The sequence below is a fragment of the Antrostomus carolinensis genome, unplaced genomic scaffold (assembly GCF_000700745.2).
Source record: "Antrostomus carolinensis isolate BGI_N321 unplaced genomic scaffold, ASM70074v2 scaffold13515, whole genome shotgun sequence".
Classification (NCBI taxonomy): Eukaryota; Metazoa; Chordata; class Aves; order Caprimulgiformes; family Caprimulgidae; genus Antrostomus; species Antrostomus carolinensis.
Genome location: NW_010318487.1, coordinates 34,185 through 53,726, shown reverse-complemented (window position 1 = coordinate 53,726; position 19,542 = coordinate 34,185). Strand labels below are relative to the sequence as shown.

General features: G+C 35.7%; 1 protein-coding gene across 1 annotated transcript in view; it reads right to left on the bottom strand.

Annotated features, from left to right (window-relative positions):
* NRCAM (neuronal cell adhesion molecule) overlaps window positions 1-19,542 on the bottom strand; it is a 35,960-nt gene that overhangs the window by 2,108 nt on the left and 14,310 nt on the right. Inside the window, exons 8-18 of the mRNA XM_029085181.1 lie at window positions 18,814-18,998; window positions 17,368-17,499; window positions 8,474-8,617; window positions 7,371-7,482; window positions 6,879-7,045; window positions 6,649-6,796; window positions 5,980-6,104; window positions 5,066-5,095; window positions 3,607-3,708; window positions 443-640; window positions 239-309 (exon numbers count right to left, since the gene is read on the bottom strand). Coding sequence (XP_028941014.1) covers window positions 239-309; window positions 443-640; window positions 3,607-3,708; window positions 5,066-5,095; window positions 5,980-6,104; window positions 6,649-6,796; window positions 6,879-7,045; window positions 7,371-7,482; window positions 8,474-8,617; window positions 17,368-17,499; window positions 18,814-18,998 — 1,414 coding nt within the window. The remainder of the gene's footprint in view (window positions 1-238; window positions 310-442; window positions 641-3,606; window positions 3,709-5,065; window positions 5,096-5,979; window positions 6,105-6,648; window positions 6,797-6,878; window positions 7,046-7,370; window positions 7,483-8,473; window positions 8,618-17,367; window positions 17,500-18,813; window positions 18,999-19,542) is intronic.

Sequence of the window (19,542 nt, the reverse complement as noted above, 5' to 3'; positions counted from 1 at the left end):
TTTTTTTTTTTTTTTTTTTTTTTTTCATAATGACTGCAGCTTTTCCCTGAAAATGAAGACAGGGAAATGTCTGGATTTTGCTGTTTTTCAATAACACTTTAAGCAAGCAATACACTGGGTATTCTCATAGCATGTTCACAGTTAGATCATTATTATTTCTCAAAAAAAAAAAAAAAAAAAAAAAAGCTACTCATAGACCTGAAAACAAACAAATGAAACCTTGAAAAAGCAAACTTACCTCCCATGTTATTACCAAATTATCAGGTTCTGAGCCTATCCCTTGTACATTAGAAGGATTTTCATCAGGGTCTAAAAATAAAACATTTACACATGAACAAGAATGACTGTTATTTGCATTTTAAGCAATTCCAACAGCATTTTAAGCAATTCCAAGCCATTCATAGTATAAATCAGTCACTGGTAAGCTGGAATAGTTATTTACTTGCAGACTTTGTCAGGTACTGCTCAGATGGTTCACTCGGCTGACTTCTGCCAATCTCATTGACAGCTATCACACGGAATGAGTAGTTGACGTATGGAGACAATTTCAACTCTGCTGTTGTCTGAGTTCCAGGAACTTCCGTCTGGTAATGCCATACCCCTGGTTCATGCAGCCCATCTTCATATTCAATCACAAAGTCTGTAAACAGAAATTGAATCCAACTTTATGTCCTAACTTGCAACACCTTCCTAGATAAGTGCAGACATTTCTGAATGAGCTAATCAGAAAGGATTGATTCAATAAATGTTTTTAAAAATAATGGAAACTTAAATATAAGTACATAAATTAGAACATAAATGTGTAATGTTGATCTCAAAAGTACTGACTAGGTAGAAATATAATAGAAACACTCTTAATTTTATTATTTTGTATTCTCACTAATGCAGCTACCTGTCAGGTATCACGTTATTATAAGAGCTCTCTCTCAAGTACTGGATTTCAATGTAACAGGAACCCTTGAACTACCACAGCAAGAAAGTAGGACAAAACCAGAATTTTGATGTAAAAGTAATATTTGGCTGACAAATACATTGATCTTAGTTGTATCAAGTTGACAGTAAGTAGTATCTGTATGATATTAAAATTCTCCAAGTTTCACATTTTCCCCAATGAGACTGGCTTAGTGAAGCACTATTTAAAGTCAAGAATCAATACTTGAGGAAGGTTTTTGAGAGCACTTTTCAGTATCTTCAAAATTAAGTCAAGAAATGCATGTTCAGAAGCTAAATTTCTTGAGAGTTCTCTGTGTGAGCATTACGATGATTACTGTTAAGACCCTACAGAGCATACAACCTCAGGAACAAATAGGTTTGTAGAACTCCAAAAAGAAAATAACATTCATTATCAAAGACAAAAGGATAATTTTTTTCAGCTGTGAAACAGCCAAAAAAGCTTCCTGCTTTTAGGTATAAGATACGGATTTTGAAAGACTTAAGGGGAATTGTTAGGATACAGTAAATAAACAGGAGAAGAATACGTAGTCTGAGTATATTCCTTAAGTTTAGCTATACAAAATTTACATGCACATCAAATGTTTGCTGTATAACAAAAATTTTGCCCTGTCCCATGTACGGGTGGGGACAAGAAGCCAGAATATGACTCAGAATACATCCTGTTTGCACTACTAAAGAAATTCAGAGCGGTATCTAGAAATTGCTTTTGGAAGAATACTTACAGCACCACATTGAAATAATGCACAACAATTTGAGAAGCCAAGATGTTCAAGAAGTAAAATAGTTAAGTAGTAATAATTATAGCCTTCTGGACTTAATTCTTGCAGATTTCATCCTGACCTGAGTACTACGAAAGAGGGAGAACTGGCCCCAGATTACTGCCTTGAGTTATAGCGGGTGTTGTGTGCTCAGAGACAAAGGTGTTGGGATGGGATGTTTTCCGGACCAAAGTCTTTGTTGAAAAGGTGAGAATATTACATGCTGAATAAGAGAAAAGCATCAACAATTTTCACTACTGCTTTTTGCTTCCCTAGTAACTAGTATTCTGCTTGCAAGTCCAGTAGAACAACTTACAGGAGACTTCAAGGAAAAAAAAATGTATTTGAGCTTTCAGAGAGATTCTAGCATGTCAATCGTATTACTTGTGTAACGGGATCACTCATAATGAATTGCTATCATTGTGTCTTGATCTGCACTTTGAAGTAATAGAAGTAGTAGCAGCAATAATAGGCTTACTTATGAAGAAATGCCTTATTTCGCAGGCTCTCAGAGGACCACAGAGCAATATAAATTGTATCATAATTAAAACCAGCATTATTTAGTCAGAACAGTTCAATTTGCAATATCAGACTGCACGCAATATCTTGCTTCTAGAAAAACTCTGACATAAGACAACACCATCTAATATAATATCTTTTGAAATAGTGCGATCTCATTCCTACAGAAAGGCAAGATTTTGTCTTGTGGTCTGGAAAAAAATGAAAATACTGATAGAAGAGTATGAATAAGCCATAACTTAAACACAATTCAACTACTTACATTAAACTTCTATATATTGTATTTTTAAAGGTATATTACAAGCTGATATACATTAGACAAGTCTGAAAGTGTAAAACTTAAGCAAAATCCCTTGGTGTTTCAGTAAAACTCAATCAAAATCTTTGATGTATTCTGAAATTTCTGAAATTCTGTTTTTACAAAACTTCCTTTCCAGATGCTTGATCCCTATGGTTTGTGCTCAGTGTTGATACTGACCAGCACTGGACTCTGGAGAGGAATACTCAATAAGTCAGCCTAACTCATTCATTCCAAATGTAATGTGTACACTGGTCTTGGTAACTTGTGGCAGCTACTAACTAAAATACATGGCAGAAATAATTAAATAATTACATTAAGTTGCTCATAATGAAAATGTTGTCCTGATAAATCTTTCTGATCCTATTATTTTTTGGAAAACAAACAGTAACAACTTTCTTACTTCCTCCTAATTTTTCCCTCCATCCTCTCTCTTCCATATAAGCAAGGATATCCTTCATTATGTTCTGCTAGGAGGAATAACAGTATTTTGGACCAATTTCCTGTCTCAAAAGTTTATAGATGTTTATTTTCTCTGTTTGGATATTATTATGGATATGCTTCATTCCTTCAACTGTCTGGACTAGAAAAAAACAGAAAAACTATCTTCCTTATATCTTCATGAAGAATAAACTTCTGTATCAGTAGTGATAGATAATCCCTAAAGATATTGGTACTCATGTAAAATTACAAATGAATTAATTCAAGATGTTAGTAGCTCCTCCAGGAGCATGTATGAGTAACTTTTCACTCAACTAATGAACAAGTCTACTCTCTACATACTCATACGACTTGACCTGGTCAGACAGAGCTCACATCACTATCAACTTCTATGCTAATTAGCACAGGTTTTTTAATCAAAAGCCCAGCTTTTAAGGGCAGTAAATAAGTCTTTCTGCTTGGCTGTACAGTAGAGGACATTTAGTGAATTTTTATTATGCAAATAAATGGTAACCATAATTAATGAATTTACGATTCACCAATGCTTCACACAAAATTTATCTCAGAACTCTTTGGAATCTGAAAATAGTTAACGCAATACTGTTCATGTAATGTAATGGGTATAAACAAACATACGTGTAATGGGGCTGTTATTTTCATCCCCTGGTATCCATGAGAGTTCAACACTTCTTTCTAGCTGACCTGTCAATTCCAAGTCAAAGGGTGGATTTGGCCGAGCTGTAAATCAAATGAACACACCAGAATACGTAATTTCATCTTTAAAATTCTTACATTCCAATCAAAATAATTCCACAAATACAGCACAGCAGATCTACTCAATTACGTAAGCATGACTTAATGACCATTAGCATGCAATTGTTACAAAACAAAGACAAAATGGAGAACTGATCTATCTGGAAACTTCTATACAGTAACAAGAATCAATATTTGATGTTATCTATGTCTGATTGCAGTGTGATATAAAAATGTAATAATATGCAAAGAATTATGAAATGCCTTTTTAGTTTATCTTTGAATGATTATAGGTGATTATCTATTGTAGCTGGAAATATTTATTAAAACATGGAAAATAAAGAAGCATTCACATCAAAGAAGCTTTTCTAGAATCTCTACAAATATTTTACATGTGAATACAAAACAAGTGTAGTTCAAAAAGAAAATAATTGCAAGTTACTAAATAATTTATTTTTTGCTGCAGTTTTAAAAAAAACCTGAAATCCACAGCTAGCTGTTAATAGACATCCTCATAATGTATAAAGAGATAATTGTCTATTTCAAACTGCTGAAAACTATTCATTATATGATTTGTTACACAAAAATCAAGACTAACAAAATGGTTCATTTAAGAATACATAAGCACTTTCAGTGAATGTGACAGGATTTACATAAAAGTGCTTAGGTTGCCCACACTTAAAAGTGTTTTAGGCATATTATATTGCATCTTAAAATTCAAATTCATAAAAAATGCCACCAAATTAAAGGCTGTATGCTGTCAAATTTAGGACTGTACCTGACTGACAGACGTATTTTTTTTTTTCATTTAAGCTTTAATTTTAAAGTCTTTATCAGCAATTCCATCAATCATAAAACAAACTGGTCAATATGGACCTGTCCATTCTATGAGTGAAGTAAAATGAACTATGAAATAAAGTACACCAGGCGTATAAAGCTGTCATCAAAAGCAATGTAAAAATATACCACAATTTGTTTGGGGCAAGTTCTTTAATAGCGAATTAGCTTTCAATGAACAGGTGGTTTTACCTTTTAGATCTTTCATTTATTATATAATTAATTTGCATTACAGTGCTCTCTATGAGAAAAACCTTATCACACTGTAACCAACCTTAATTAAAAAGAATTTATCTCTGAAAATTATTTATTCCCTAAAAAAGCAGCCTGCACTGTAAAATTCCAAAGTCCAGTACTCCAGTAATGAAGCAGTTGGTAAAATGGGAAGAAACCACACACACGCACACACAAAAACACTGGAAAAAGAGAAAAAAAAAGATGTTGCACTTTGCAATGAGAATTATATCTGGCAGATGATGTAGAAATGAACTTTGCATTAGTTTACCGTAAATGATAGCTGGAGTTGGGGGAGCAGCTGAAAAGAACATTAATATAAAGGATTTAATCAGTTAGTAGCCAAAGAAAGAGAATATTGCAGGTAGTTAAAGACTCTAATTATTAGAGACAAAGAAAAGTTAATTTATTTAGAGTAAATGGTTGATTTTAAATAATACATTGACAATTTTTTACTGAAAAGTTATAAAAGTATTATTGATATTTTATCCATTTTTTAAAAAAGGATAGATCAAGAAAATAAATAAAGTAAGCAATCTTGTAAAAACTTTAAAATAAGTACTAGATGTTTGGTGTATGTTATTCCTGGATATGCATAAGATCACAACACAATTTTAAAACACAAGCACACTTCACTCTGAATCTAAACTTGAACTCGGGTAAGAATAATTCAGGACACCTACTTAAAACTTTTTTACAAATTGTGAGAGGGGTAAAATAACACACTTTAAACCAATCTGCAATCATGGAAACTGAACAGAGGGAACTATTTCAAAAGAAAATCCTTGAAAAGTTATTCAACCAAGCAGGATCAGTCTTCCTAAAGCATAATTTAGGTGTGAAAGAGACTCCTGAGATAAAATGTTTATGTTCAAACACTCTGCAATATGTAATCTAGTGTGTTAGCTCAGACGTGATCCAAATAAAAACCTACGCAGCATGAAACTGAGTACGTTCTGTAGCTACTGGACCATTTTGTAAGTAGCTGATTCAAAAAGCAAACTTCAGGGTAAGACTGTATTTTCAAAAAACTGAAAACACATTTACAAATAGGTGATATTTCCTTTGTCCTATCCTAGAAACCAAAATTTTGTTTGTGCTTTTCATTTTAAATACAATGCTGTTTTGATACTTAACAGTAACTAAACACAGTTCTGCTATCATAAAGTTTGAGAGTATTCTTACCAACAACAGTAAGCACAGCACTTGCTGAAACGCTGTCCAGAGTAGTATTAACTATGCAAGTGTATGTTCCATCATCTTTATCAGTTACATTCATAATGGTCAAGTTCTCTTTACCAACTAGAAACCTGTAAATACAACAGATTCAGCCACTGATTTTTCAATAACTGGTACTTGTGTAACAATTTTTTATCATAAGACATTATCAAATCCCATTTACTTGTGTATTTCAGCAAATACGTAGACAGCAATGTAAGCTATGGGACTATGTCAGCCTTTTTGACATTGCTCTTGATCATCTTCCCACAGTAACTATCTATCTTAATGTGCTTTTATTTCCAAACATACTAAACCAACTTTATTATTATCTGTGACGTAGAGCAAAATAGCTTTCCATTATCCCTTGGGCTTCAATTATCTTCTCCTTACAATTCAGATGCATGGGCAATGTGCACAATTAAAAAATTTTACATTTTTTATTTTGAATTCTGTCATAATATTTTCACCACACTAGGCAAGTCGTTCAGTCACCAAGTATGGGATAGTGATGATATTTATCAGTCTTCTTTGGAAAATGTCCATAGGTAAGCATGTTCCTTTCAGAGATCAGGAAAAGGAGCAGACAAAAGAAACCAGACAATTAAAAATAAAGGAAAATTATTTTGTCCATACCTTTCATCATCTGGCAGTTCATCATTGTCCTTCAACCATATAATTGTTGGTAATAAGGTAGAATCATGTTTTATTATACACTCAAATGAAACTTGGCCATATCTCTGAATCACTTTGTATTCTGGCTGTTTAATTATCATTGTTGCATCTGAAATTTAAAATTACCATTAGATATTCAGAAAGTCTGAATTCTATACTAACCTTTGATGAAAGATCGATTAATTTCTTACCTTTAACTTCCAATTGCACCTCATTTTGTATCTTTCCTAATTCATTCCTTGCTACACATGTGTAAGAACCAGTACTATCCTTTTGAGCCACCGGAATTTCCAAGGTTCCATTATCATGGAAAACATATTCATTCCCACGCAAGATGCTACCTTTCACTCCCTTAAACCTTTATATAAAAAGTAGTATCATTATCCAACAACATACTTAAATTCTGTTGTATTTTATTATCAGAAAATGCAAACTTGGGATCACAACATTAGAAAATACAGAATCACATAATGAAATTCAAACTTGACTCTGTAGGTATAACTTCACTGTTGTTATACTCAGTAGGTGTTATATTGTATTAGCATATTGTAATTAGCATATATTTAAAAATACACTATTTTTAAATTGTAAATATGTGTAAAAATAGTTTTTAAATTTTAAATGTTTGTTTCCATAGATGTAACTGTCACTTTTTACATTACTTAAGAAAAACTATAGCTTACCATTCAATTTCAGGCTTAGGTGAACCAAAATAAGCACAGTCTAGCAATGCAGAATTATCTGCAATGACTTGATACAGCTTATTAGCAGGAGTTAGAATTCTTGGTGGCTCAGCTGAAAAGACAAAAATATCTGGATATAGATACAATGATGCAAATACAAAATACTAAGTCATCAAGAACAGCCTAAAGAATTATATGTTAACGTCCTTCTCTGAAGTGATTTCTGGTCACAGTCTAGGTCCATATATATTCTACTGCCAGTAACCTAATGAAATGTTAACATAGGAGAATTATCTTGTGAAAAACAAATGCTTCTTTCCTGTTTACAATAATAGGGATGGGCACCAAAGGCAATGATTTCATTTGGAAAAATAAAATCAGAATGTACTTCAAGAAGAGAAACTCCTGGGAACAGACTGAACTACATAATTCTGAACAAACCTGCAGGCAGAAAGAAGCTAAGGTGTTTGGTGAAACACCTACATTTTTTAAAGGAACCATGGAACCAAAGAGAGTGAAAAGACAGTGTTTCTCAATCAAACAATCTGCCAGTTCCTGCAGGAGAGTCTTTGGATGCCATTCAGCCTAGGATTTTGCTACTAGCTTTGTTAAATTCAGCAAGAAGAATTAGAAGCCATAATATTTAGTAGATAAAAAAAACCCAACAAAACATTCTTGGGAGGCCTTCAAGACACATGCATAATCACATTCCCTTGCCATAGCAATTTAGAGATCATCTATTGAGCTGATCCAAAACACCCGCAATCAATCAAAGTGTTCTGAAAAACAGTAACTCAAGGAATATTAATTCCTGTCTTATTTGTTATGCTTCTGTTTGCTTGATTTGTACGTTTACATACAAAAGAGATAAAATTTCTTCCAAGTTTTCCCCAGCTTTCACAACTAACCTTCTTAGGAAAACTGAAAGTGAAAATCAGGAATAACCTAACAAAAACAAGGTATACCCTTGCCTTTTACAGGGCTCAGGAAATACATCCATTCCCACTGAAGACCTCAAGCAAGGCTTGAGTATGCAGTCTATGTAGTAGAAGAAGACAACCGAACATGCAAGAAAACTGAAAAATATAAAATCCATTTCTTACCCAGAACATTCACAAATGCATTTGCTAGCAAGTATCCATATTCATTAGAAGCATTGCACTGATAGACAGCACTTGATCTTTCTTGCACATGTGAAAAAATAATGGTATCACCATCTACCTTTCTGCTAGGATCTTCTGGGGCAACTGTTGGTGTAAAGAAAAAAAAATATATTTTTCATAAACTGCTGTTGGGTGATACATTTCCCACTTCTGAAAAGAAGAAACAATGTGAAAGACCAATATGCCCTTTCTTGTATTTTCCTGGGTGACTGTTCACTGGTTAAGATATGAATTTCAATATGATTAAGGAAATTCTTCTAGTTCTACAAATATTTAACTCAGCATGGTAGAGTTCCCATTTTCTGAGGGTTTTTTGTTGTTGTTTGTTTTTCAAAGAAGTAAAGCTCAGATCGTATTTTGCATGCATTATAGAGGAAAAATAAGAATATGACAAGATTCAGGCAAATACAGATAATAGCTAGAAAAAATAAGGAAATATTTCAGAGTATCAAAAGAAAATTATGTTAGAATGACTCTTCAATCCTCTGACTTAAAGGCTTCAGCTTTTCAAATAATTTGTTATACCAGAAATAATTATCCAAATATAAAAATAGCTTTACTCAGTTGAAAACTATCTCAGAGTAAAACATAAGTACTAAATACTTCTTTCACACAAAATCAAGAGCAGTGATAGTTTTTCAGTAGGTGGCACTCTTTCCCTTTTATAAGATTTACACAATGCCATTTCCTCAACTGTTCTGTAGTAGCCTGAGCTGTTGAAGAGTTCTTGCATCCCAGAAGAATCGAGACTATAACTGAAAATTCTGAGATATTACTGGAGAATAATAGCTGTCAGTTAGGATACAACTGGATGGAATTAGAGGTACAACAGAGAAAAAACTTGGCTTCTAACACCACACTGCATAAACCCACACAAACTATAGTTTAATATTTTAAGTAAATATTAATCAAAACACATAATTGTATTATTAATATTGAAAATTAATGTTGAAATTCTTTATATATTAATATTAAAAATAAATTCATATATGTATAAATAAACGCATCATAGCTTGGTTGCATCATCACAATTGATACCTGTATATACTACTGGAACTTGAAAAAATAACTATATTTGTAGAATGCATTTTCATATAAAATAATCTCTCATTTCTTTGGATTCATAGAAAAGATCAATTAACTAAATTAACATAATTTTTTTAAAGTGGTAAAGCCTTTTGAGTCAGACAATATCTTAGTACTCATCTGTAAAGAAAAAGGAGAATTTCTCCTAGATTTTCTTAAATCTACTGAAGCATCTGTCACTGAATTTTCTAAGAGAGAGGAATAAATGGGGACAGATGAAGGGGACCACAGTTCTGTGCTGCTTAAGGATGTTTCCATCTTGGGTGAACTCTAAGGCCATTTTGCTTATAAAGTAATTAGATCAATTTCCAAACAGATGCCTCAAGAACAGTTTTCGACTCAATTTTTAATCCTTATCTTCCATCACTCTGAGTTCAAATCAATATCACAAATTCAAAAATTTTGGAAAGGAAGAAAAAGGTACTACTGGAATTTTAAATGCTTATTCTCTGGGCTTCTGGATTGCTGGCACTTATTTTTCTTCTCTTTTGCTTTACTTCCTATTGTGTTCCACGTTTCACATTGCCTCCTATTCTACATAAATGCCATTTCATTAAAAGATTCATGGGCTGAAAATAGACAGAGCAGGTGAGTAGCCCAGCAGGCAGGCCAGTCAGCTATGAGGAGTGGTCTGTTTCTGCATACAAGTCACTGTAAATTGAAAATACACACAACCGCCCTCCCAGGAGGTAGGAGATCCGCCCACGACCACTCCAATCATGGCTACTTCCTGCCCCAGGCTCTGGGCTTCCCTCCACTTGTGCCCTCTGAGTCCTGTAGCATTCTCTGCACACAGACAGAGTTTTGATGGGTGCACAGACTCCCTCCCTCACACAGTCCCATACATAATACCTTATAGGCTGATGGTAGGGCCCCTTCAAAGAGATGGAAGCCATTAGTTCAATCCTCTATGACTGAAGAAAGAACCGGATCTTAAAAGAATGATCTAACCATTAAATTATCATATAAAAAGAAGGGTAGCACCTTCCCTTCCCACTGCTGTATTTAAGGAAAAAAAAAAAAAAAAAAAAAAGATATCCCTCTTCGGTTATTTGAAGGAAAGGAGGTAGGTGCTTATTCTCAGAAGAAGGGTCCAAGCTGTGGGTCCCAAGAAGAAAAAAAAAAAAAAAAATTGAGGAAATTGTCAGGTTAGTCAGTGCTTCCTTTGACTGATCCAGCCTCTTGCATGCTGAAGGGCACTGATGTCAGAAAGCTCCCTGTTCAGACTGGCATCTGTTCAACAGTCTGTCTTCTGACATACCTCATCCTCCCACACAACACCAGCAGAACCTAAATGTCTTTGCCATGTGCTACAGTGTGTTTTGCAGGGTTAGACCCTAGAAGTTTGATGCTGTACCATCCAGCTGTGTTAATGATCTTAAGCATGCACTGCTGCACTCATGCACACAGAATGGTTGAAACTGGAAGGGATCGCTAGAGGTCATCTGGTCCAACTCCCTACTCAAGCAGGGCCACCCAGAGCCAGTTGCCCAGGACTGGGTCCAGATGGGGGAAGGATCATGTCCCTTGATCTGCCAGCAATGCTTTTGTCTATCGTAGCCCTGGATAATATTAGCCTCTTTGCACAAGGGTACATTGCTAGCTTATGGTCAACTTGATGTCCACCAGGACCCCCAAGTCCTTTCCTGCTAAGCTACTTTCCAGCTGGATGGCCCCCAGTATGTAATGGTGCATGGGGTTGTTCCTGCCCAGTTGCAGGACTTTGCACTTCTCCTTGTTGACCTTCGTGATGTTCTTGTTGGCCTGTATCTCCAACCTGTCGAGATCCCTCTGGATGGCAGTATGACCCCTCGGTATATCAGCCACTCCTCCCAGTTTTGTGTCATCAGCAAACTTGCTGCCTCATCATCCAGATTATTAATGAAGATGTTAAACAGGACTGACCCCTGGAGTACATTGCTAGCTACTGGTCTCCAACTACACTTTGTGCCACTGATCACCACTCTCCCAGCCTGGCCATTCAGCCATTTTTCTATCCACCTCACTTTCTGCTTATCCAGCCCATACGTCAACAGCTTGTCTATAAGGATCTTACAGGACACAGTGTCAAAGGCCTGACTTAAGTCTAGACTTAAGTTCAGGTAGACAATATCCACTACTCTTCCCCTTATCTAGCAGGTCAGTCATTCAATCATAGAAATGTATCAAGCTGCTCAGGCATGACTTCTCCTTGGTGAAACCATGCTAACTACTCCTGATGTTTTTTTTGTCTCTAATGTGCCTGTAAATGCCCAGGGATCAAGGTAAGGCTGACCAGCTTGTAGTTCCCTGGGTTCTCCTTCTTGCTCTTCTTGAGGACAGGACTAACATTTGCTCTCCTCCAGTCTTCCGGCACTTCTCCCAGTCACCATGATCAATCAAAGATTATTGAGAGTGGCCTTGGAATGACATCTGCCAGCTGCCTCAGCACTTGTGGGTGCATCCCATCAGGGCCCACGGACTTACGTATGTCCAGTTTGCTTACGTATTCCCTGACCTGGTCCTCTTCCATCAAGGGTACATCTCATTACAGTTTTTCCCCCTCACCTCTAGAACCTGGGACTCCTGAAGGCCAGTCTTGCTAGTAAATACTGAGGCAAAGAAGGATGCAGTACTTGAGCCCCTTCCATGTCCTTTTTTAAACTTTTTTGGGGAAAAAAGCGATGGCAGGGCCACTCAAGCACTGCTTGTTTGCCTTTACGAGGATTCTGGTCACATTACAGAATAGCTGCACGAAAAGGAGAAAATGCTTTTGACATGTTTGACAAATCTGAATTTGGCACTGATAGGCAAAGAACTACATAACAACATAAAAACAGCAGAGAACTACAAACACCTGAAATGAGTCTGTACAATCAGGATAATGACTGATGAGGATTTGCTATAGGAATTCTGCTGCTGTAACAGACAGTTACACGTGCCCTGTAACAGTCAACATTTACTCCCAATAACATTGAGTCTCAGCTTATGAACATGTTTATGTCCTTTCTGGACAAAGACTTGATTGCCTGGTTTCACCTAATTCTTCCATCATTTTGTATAATATGACAGCTTCTTGATTCCATAGTCACATACAGATGTTCCTGTACAGAGAAGGTATAGCCTCCATCACGCTTTTGTCATAGTTAGTCATCAGCACCCTGAATATCTTCTGTTCATCTGAATGCATACTTCCATCTGTTTCATAAACTTCATACAGCCCAAACAACTACTTTTGTTAGTATGTTTAAATAACCACTATGACACCATTATTACCTTTTTTCCTGGGAAAAAAAGACAGAATTAAATGTGCTTTCGGAACAGCAGCAGTTAAAACACAGTATTATGGCTAAAACTGGAAGGAAAAATCGAGATTTTGTGAGATGTTTTCTATTGAAGTATTTAATTTTCCTTATCAATTTTGATTGCTGATCAATGTGCATTTATGCAAATTCAGGAAGCTAAACACAATGAAGAACAGAACAACTGTCAACAGATGATGCAGTATATAATATAATGTTATGAGTCCAAATAAATTATACAGACTTCAGCCTGATCTGTAACAAATATATGTATTTTGGGCAGAAAATTATTACAACTTTAAACTGGTCTACTGACTTTAAATACTTAAGCTCAGATCTTTAAGTTCTGGTGAAACTGGGAAGAAAATACATTGCTTGGAGTTGTGGGTTTTTTAACTTAAAGTTTTTATTTTGAGGGCAGTCAGACTCTGAAACAAGATGCCAAAGGAGGTGTTGGAGTCTCTGTCCTTGGAGATAATAAAAATCTGTCTGCACACAGTCCTGATCAACTAGATAACACCCTGCTTTGAGCAGGCAGGTTGGACTAGATGTCCCTTTTACCCTCAACTATGCCGTGATACTGAGGTTTTAAAAGAACCTAAAAACCAATGTAGATTGAAAATAATTCACTGGCATGGAAGCCATGCTTTCAGAGTTGAATACAAAACTGGTAGTGAAATAGCAAGAATGGGCAATATAGGGCATCAGATCCTTGAGAACCTATAGGGTCAAACCAAGACTGAACTGAAGCAAGAAAAAGAAGATATTTCAGTAATCCAGTTTGGCTTTCCTCTACCCCTTACAGTGAACTGAAAAAGACTTCATTCTGGAAGAGATGGGACATGGAAGAAGATGTCCTTTGCCTTTTTTTACTAATCTCACTTGCTCCTCAGAAAATATTTTCATGTGATCACTAAAAACTTTGTTTCCAAGTTTCTGATTCTGTAGTACTATTACCTCCAAAGGAACAGCAGGTTGTTACCAGAAGCAGTGGATAAATGCCTGCCCTGGCAGTCCTCTCTGAGACTGAATTCCTTGGGGCATGAGAGTCCAGCAGATTTCTCCCCACCCTCCCGTGGCTGTGGTGAACAGCTTGTGTGTGTACTCACAGAGAACATGATGGATGACGAAATTCTGAGCCAGGGATTATCAAGGCCTTTCATGAAGGAAATATAAGGGCTAATGTTTCTCCCTTAAATTCAAAATAATTACTATTGTAGACTAAATAAAACCTAAGATTCAATGTGAAATGTGATATAAACAAGTGAAGAACATGTTGAAAGAAGATAAATAGCATCTTTCACTGCAGTACTTTGTATAAATCTAAGTATGTGTATTTAATATTTAATAGTTTATCATGAACTATAAACCACTGAACCAAGAAATTAGTCTTTTGTGCAGTCTTTCTGAAGTCCAATTATTAAAGTGTTTCCCCTTCCCAATTAATCTGGTTTGTTACTTTCTTAAAAGTTGAAATACTTTATGCATGGCTTCCCTTTTGTAAAACTATGCTGAATATCTAAGCAGTAAAACACAACGGATTATGCAGCAGTATAAATAATGTAGATCTTGAGTGTTAATTGAAGCACAAGGCAAGCCAGAGTCATGGCCTGAACTTTCAATTGCTACTTGCCAAAGTACTTCTAATTGACCTCCACAGGACTGTGCATGTGAGTTCAAATTACTCCTGTGAGTAAACATTCGAAGGTTAGGTCCTTAACACTCTAGTGTGTCTGAAGCAGCTTTCTTTTCAGACATGCTGGAGTTTTTCTTTTAAGCATTACTGTTGAAGAAAATTAATTAAAATTTTCAAAGAAACCTAAAATCCTCCTTTAAAAATATCTTTCTGCTCTGATTCATATAATCTGGAACAAAATTTACACCATTGCAGGTTTTTTTTTCATAGGTGCATGAGACACACCACATTTTTCTTTATTCTTCCCTTTTCCCTTCTGGTATTTAAGCCTCACCCTTTGAGATATGGACGAATGGTTCTTTCTTCAATATTCCCCCTTCCATGCCTGACTCTATTATGGAAAAACAAAACCGGAAGAATTAAACATCTCCCAGTTGTGCTTTCCAATAGAAAATTAAAGTATTGCAAACAGATTACTGGGCCACAGGAGGCACATTGTGGGATATATGATGACAGCAGGGCTTTGAAATTCAAATGTAGCTCTTTTTCTTTGAAATCCTGCCATTGACTCCCAGCACTGCCCTGAAGCTGAAACAGCTGCTTTAGTTTCCTTTTACAGTGATTCACTAATCATTCAGATGGAAGAAGAGGGGCTCAATTTTATAATTTAGTAACAAGTGAACAAAAAGGCACACTGTACTCAGTAGTTTCCAGACCAGCTTTCGATAACTCATAACTCAGAATAAAACAAAATCACAAGAAGCTTAAGAACTGCACTTTTTGTGATTGTGATGCTTCTCTTAAGTGCCCTGACAGACTCAGTGTACTGGAGCATCCAAACAACTTGCACTTAAATATTTAAGGTGAATAAAACCTCAGTTTTTCTCAGCAGTGAAAATGGCCTTTAACACAAGGCTGAGATACCCAGTTACTTATTTTCTGTGTTCTTTTCTTTTTTCTTCCTACTGAGGTTGAGTGGGTAATTTAATTAAAGTGTCTTAATTTTTACTGAGTTCCCTTCAATAAGACTCTGTGTACTGATTTCTCAAGGCCAGTCAGCCAATATATGCTGCCCTCATATTTGGGAAATTCAGTGGCATCTTGCAGCTGTTTCTGAAAAGTCTCTTTCTTAATGTTTTACTGCTATCCTGCAAGAGTGCAGAACACATCATTTCTTTTCTTGAAAATGTACTTATCTGTCCTTTGAACAGCATCTCCTAGGTGAAAAATATTTTACTAGTCAGGAAGCCTGAAAAGAACAGTTAAACTATCAGGACAGATACCTCCTGATACCTCCTCAAAAGAAACCAAAAAAAGTTACTGGTAACCATATAGAAAATAGTAAGGAAGATGACACCACTGAAAACGCAGAAAGGAAAGATCAGGACAGGTACTAAACTTTGATTATAAGGCATGCATTATGACATATTTATGTACAATATATACAAAACAAAATCAAATGATTATTTTCCTGTTTTCCTGTAACACCATTGTTTCACAAGGTACTTAATGTCAGCTTACATAACTTTTAACCAATGGAAACTTCACATTTTAAGTCTCAGGCTAGAGATCTCAACTTACATTTAATTAGGATTCCTGAAACAGGTTCTTTGCAAAATATTTCTTTCTGTTTCAATATATACCCTATGTTCCACCCACAAAGGTGCATATTTTTCCCTCCAGTCCAGTTTAGTGCCTCTTGTATCCAAAACATTTTGAATATATCTAATGAGGGTTCTCATTTATCTGTTGCTATTTCCTAGATTCTCACTGTAGACCATCTTCCTCCATATCTCAAACACCATGACATTTACTTCATCAACAGACTTAAACATCTCCTGAAACTCCTGAAAGTTACACTGTCATACTTTCAATAGGTCAGCACAGAACAATATTTTAGAGCACATTATCTCTCACGAGTCAACAAGGTAGATTGCCTGTTTTTATAAGATCATCTTGTGAAAGAGGAAGGATAAACATAGAAAAACCAAATGTGATTTACCATACAGGCCGTGCTGAGTAAATACACAACTGACAACACACTGCAGTGTCCTCCTGCAAGTTCTCCCCAAGTAAAGTTGTGCTATATATAGTAGCTATCTTGTGTCTGTCTTACAGTGCTGTCAGTCATAACACTGCAACAATTAAATGACTCAATCACCAATTCAGAGTTTCTTTCCTAACCCATGCACACAGAAACAGCTGTTTCACTGCCTTAGGGGTTCCTTTTCTTTGACACTCGCTTGGCACAAGCTGTTTGCCAGGCACTTGCTGATGCATTCAGTGAGTTTTGCTGCTGCTGCACTTTAGTGCTGAAGCCTGGAAGGCTCAAACATACTCTAAGCAGCAAATCCAGCAAAAATGACCTGTACATCCACAGAGGTGCAGAATTGACTTTTTATGTCACCTTTACAATTTCTAGATAAAAGTAAGTGTTGCAGCAGGGCAGCAAAGGAGAAATCTATCAAACACGACTGCCACAGCAACACAATGGTAAAAATTACACTCCAGCAATATCCCTGTCAAAGGGGCATGGAGTAGCTTTGTTAACAGCTACTGTTAACATCTCCATAAAGATACGACCAGCAGAAGACCAGACAGGATAACCAGGAGTATGGTCATAAATTTTAGTGCATTCAAGCACATTAGAGGTACATTTTGTTTTTCCACTTCCATGAACCACAGTATTTTTATCACCTCATTTATAATTTAGTATTACTCGTCAAGCAAAAACTACTCAAATACATGCTCTTCATTTATATTTGAAAAAACACCCTGATATTCCTCACATTCTCTTACTCATCCTCCCATACGATAATGAAGAATCTTACTTGCTATGGGAACGCCATTTGCCAACCAGCTTATATTAGGCTTTGGGTTGCCGTTAGCTCTGCAGATCAATGTCCCATCTTCTCCAGGAGACAAGACCAAGTTTCTGGGCGCTGTTATCCAGTATGGAGCAGCTGGGGTTGGGAAAAGAAACACAGCAACTGTCTTCCAAAATTATGTACAGATAATCATAAGGCACAGTCATGGTAACCAGAAAATAATTCAAACAAGGTATGTATAGATACAGACTTACACTGTTAATTTTATATATATAAAATACTCAGTGATTAACTGGTACATTACAATTTGGCTAAACTGAGCTATTGGTTACCAGCTCCATTAAAATTCTGAGATAAGTAAGTAACAAGAGATTCTTCGTTTCATGTAGGGCTGCCTGCTTTGAATCTAATTTGCCTTTCCTTAAGAAAGCAAAATTTATCTGAGTATGGCATCTGAAGAGACTAGAGTGGTCTTTTGACTAATGCAGAGACATCTATGCTTACAGTAGTTAGGCCATTAGAAATGAATTTAAGTTTGATTATATAAAAAGGTTTCAAGTCAATGGTGAAATTTAGAAATGGCAAAATCCTCGGTCTTGCTGAAGTCAATGGGTGATTGCAGTGGGGCCAGATGTTTACCTGAGACATGTGAAAACATGGAGAGATCAAAATGGATGGAATACTGTCCTTACCAAAAGAAACTCATCTATGTCTCCATCTCTTACAATAAATAACTGCAAACAGCATATGTTATCACATCTTGCAGTTTAATTTCAGATTTTAAACTGATGGACAGATGCAAACAGCAAATTATATTTCTGCTCTTAAAAAGGAGGTTGAACATGATCATAAAATGACGTTGGTCTACAACAACATAAATGGCTATTTAGCATGCAAAGGATGCACTACAGTTGATTATTTCAATGATTAATTAGCTGTCATTCCAGGTTTTTTTTGTTTCATGGTATTCAGAATGTAAGGCCATTAGACAATATTAAAAGAGAGAAGAGAAAGAATCTGGGCTATATGAATGAAGAGCAGAAAAGATGGAGAAAATAAAGAGATGAAGAAGAGAGATGGAGAAGATTAAAAAAACAAGGGAAAGAAGCAGTCTAATGGCAGATAAACAAAGGATCTAAAGTAAATGTAGCACTCATAAAAACTAATAAATTATTTTACTACTGTTATAGTATAATCTCAATTTAGCCTGATGCTTTACAAAATAACATATTAAAAAAAAAAAAAAAAAGAAAAAGAAATTAAGAGTGAAGTCCTTCCAGTGCTAGAACTCAGTCAGTATAATGATAACTTCCTTAGGTTTTTTTTTGGTTGGTTGTTTTTTTTACCACTGTCATTCATCATTTCAGTCATCTTTTATCCTAGAAAGCTTACTTCAATCTTGCATTCTGGACACTGACAATATCATATTAAGGATTATTTTAGTATTACCTTTCACAGTTACTGAAATGACATGATGAGCAGAACCTAATACATTTCTTGCTATACATTTGTAGTTCCCAGAGTCAGCTTCAGAAACATCTATAATCTTGAGAGTTTTCTTAAAGTTTTCAAAAAATGTCCTGTTGGCTGGCAGTTCCCCACCCTCTTTAATCCAGCGGATTACCGGTGTGGGTCTGGAGAAGCAAAAGCAGAGATTAAATTTAGGGACTGGAGAAAAGGATGCCGAGAGTTCAATACATTAATTTTTTGAACATGTATTTTACAAATCATTATTTTAAAAGCCTTTGCCCAGATATTGGGGCATGTCCAGCAAATGTGCAAAATATGCCAGCATTTGTTTCTAGGAAATGACAAGCCTCACTAACACTGTCAATGGCCATCTGTTCATAGGCTTAATAATTACAGAATACATTTGTCTGCTGATTAACCTAAAACTCCTGACAGTTAATAACGAATACAAGTGTATTTCAATTCTTATTGCACTTATACTAGTAAATTGATGCTGATGGTGCTTTAAAAGATAGCTTTATGTGAGCAGTATACTAATGCTTCATGAACATCATAAAATTTTCTGTCTCCTTACAGCTCTACTGTAATGTTTCCTATGAGAAATCAAGAAAAAAAGGTCAGTGCTGAATCAAGTATAGCTTATAGCATGTATCAATACAGGTTGCGGGCTGACCTGTTGGAGAGCAGCTCTGGGGAAAAGAACCTGGG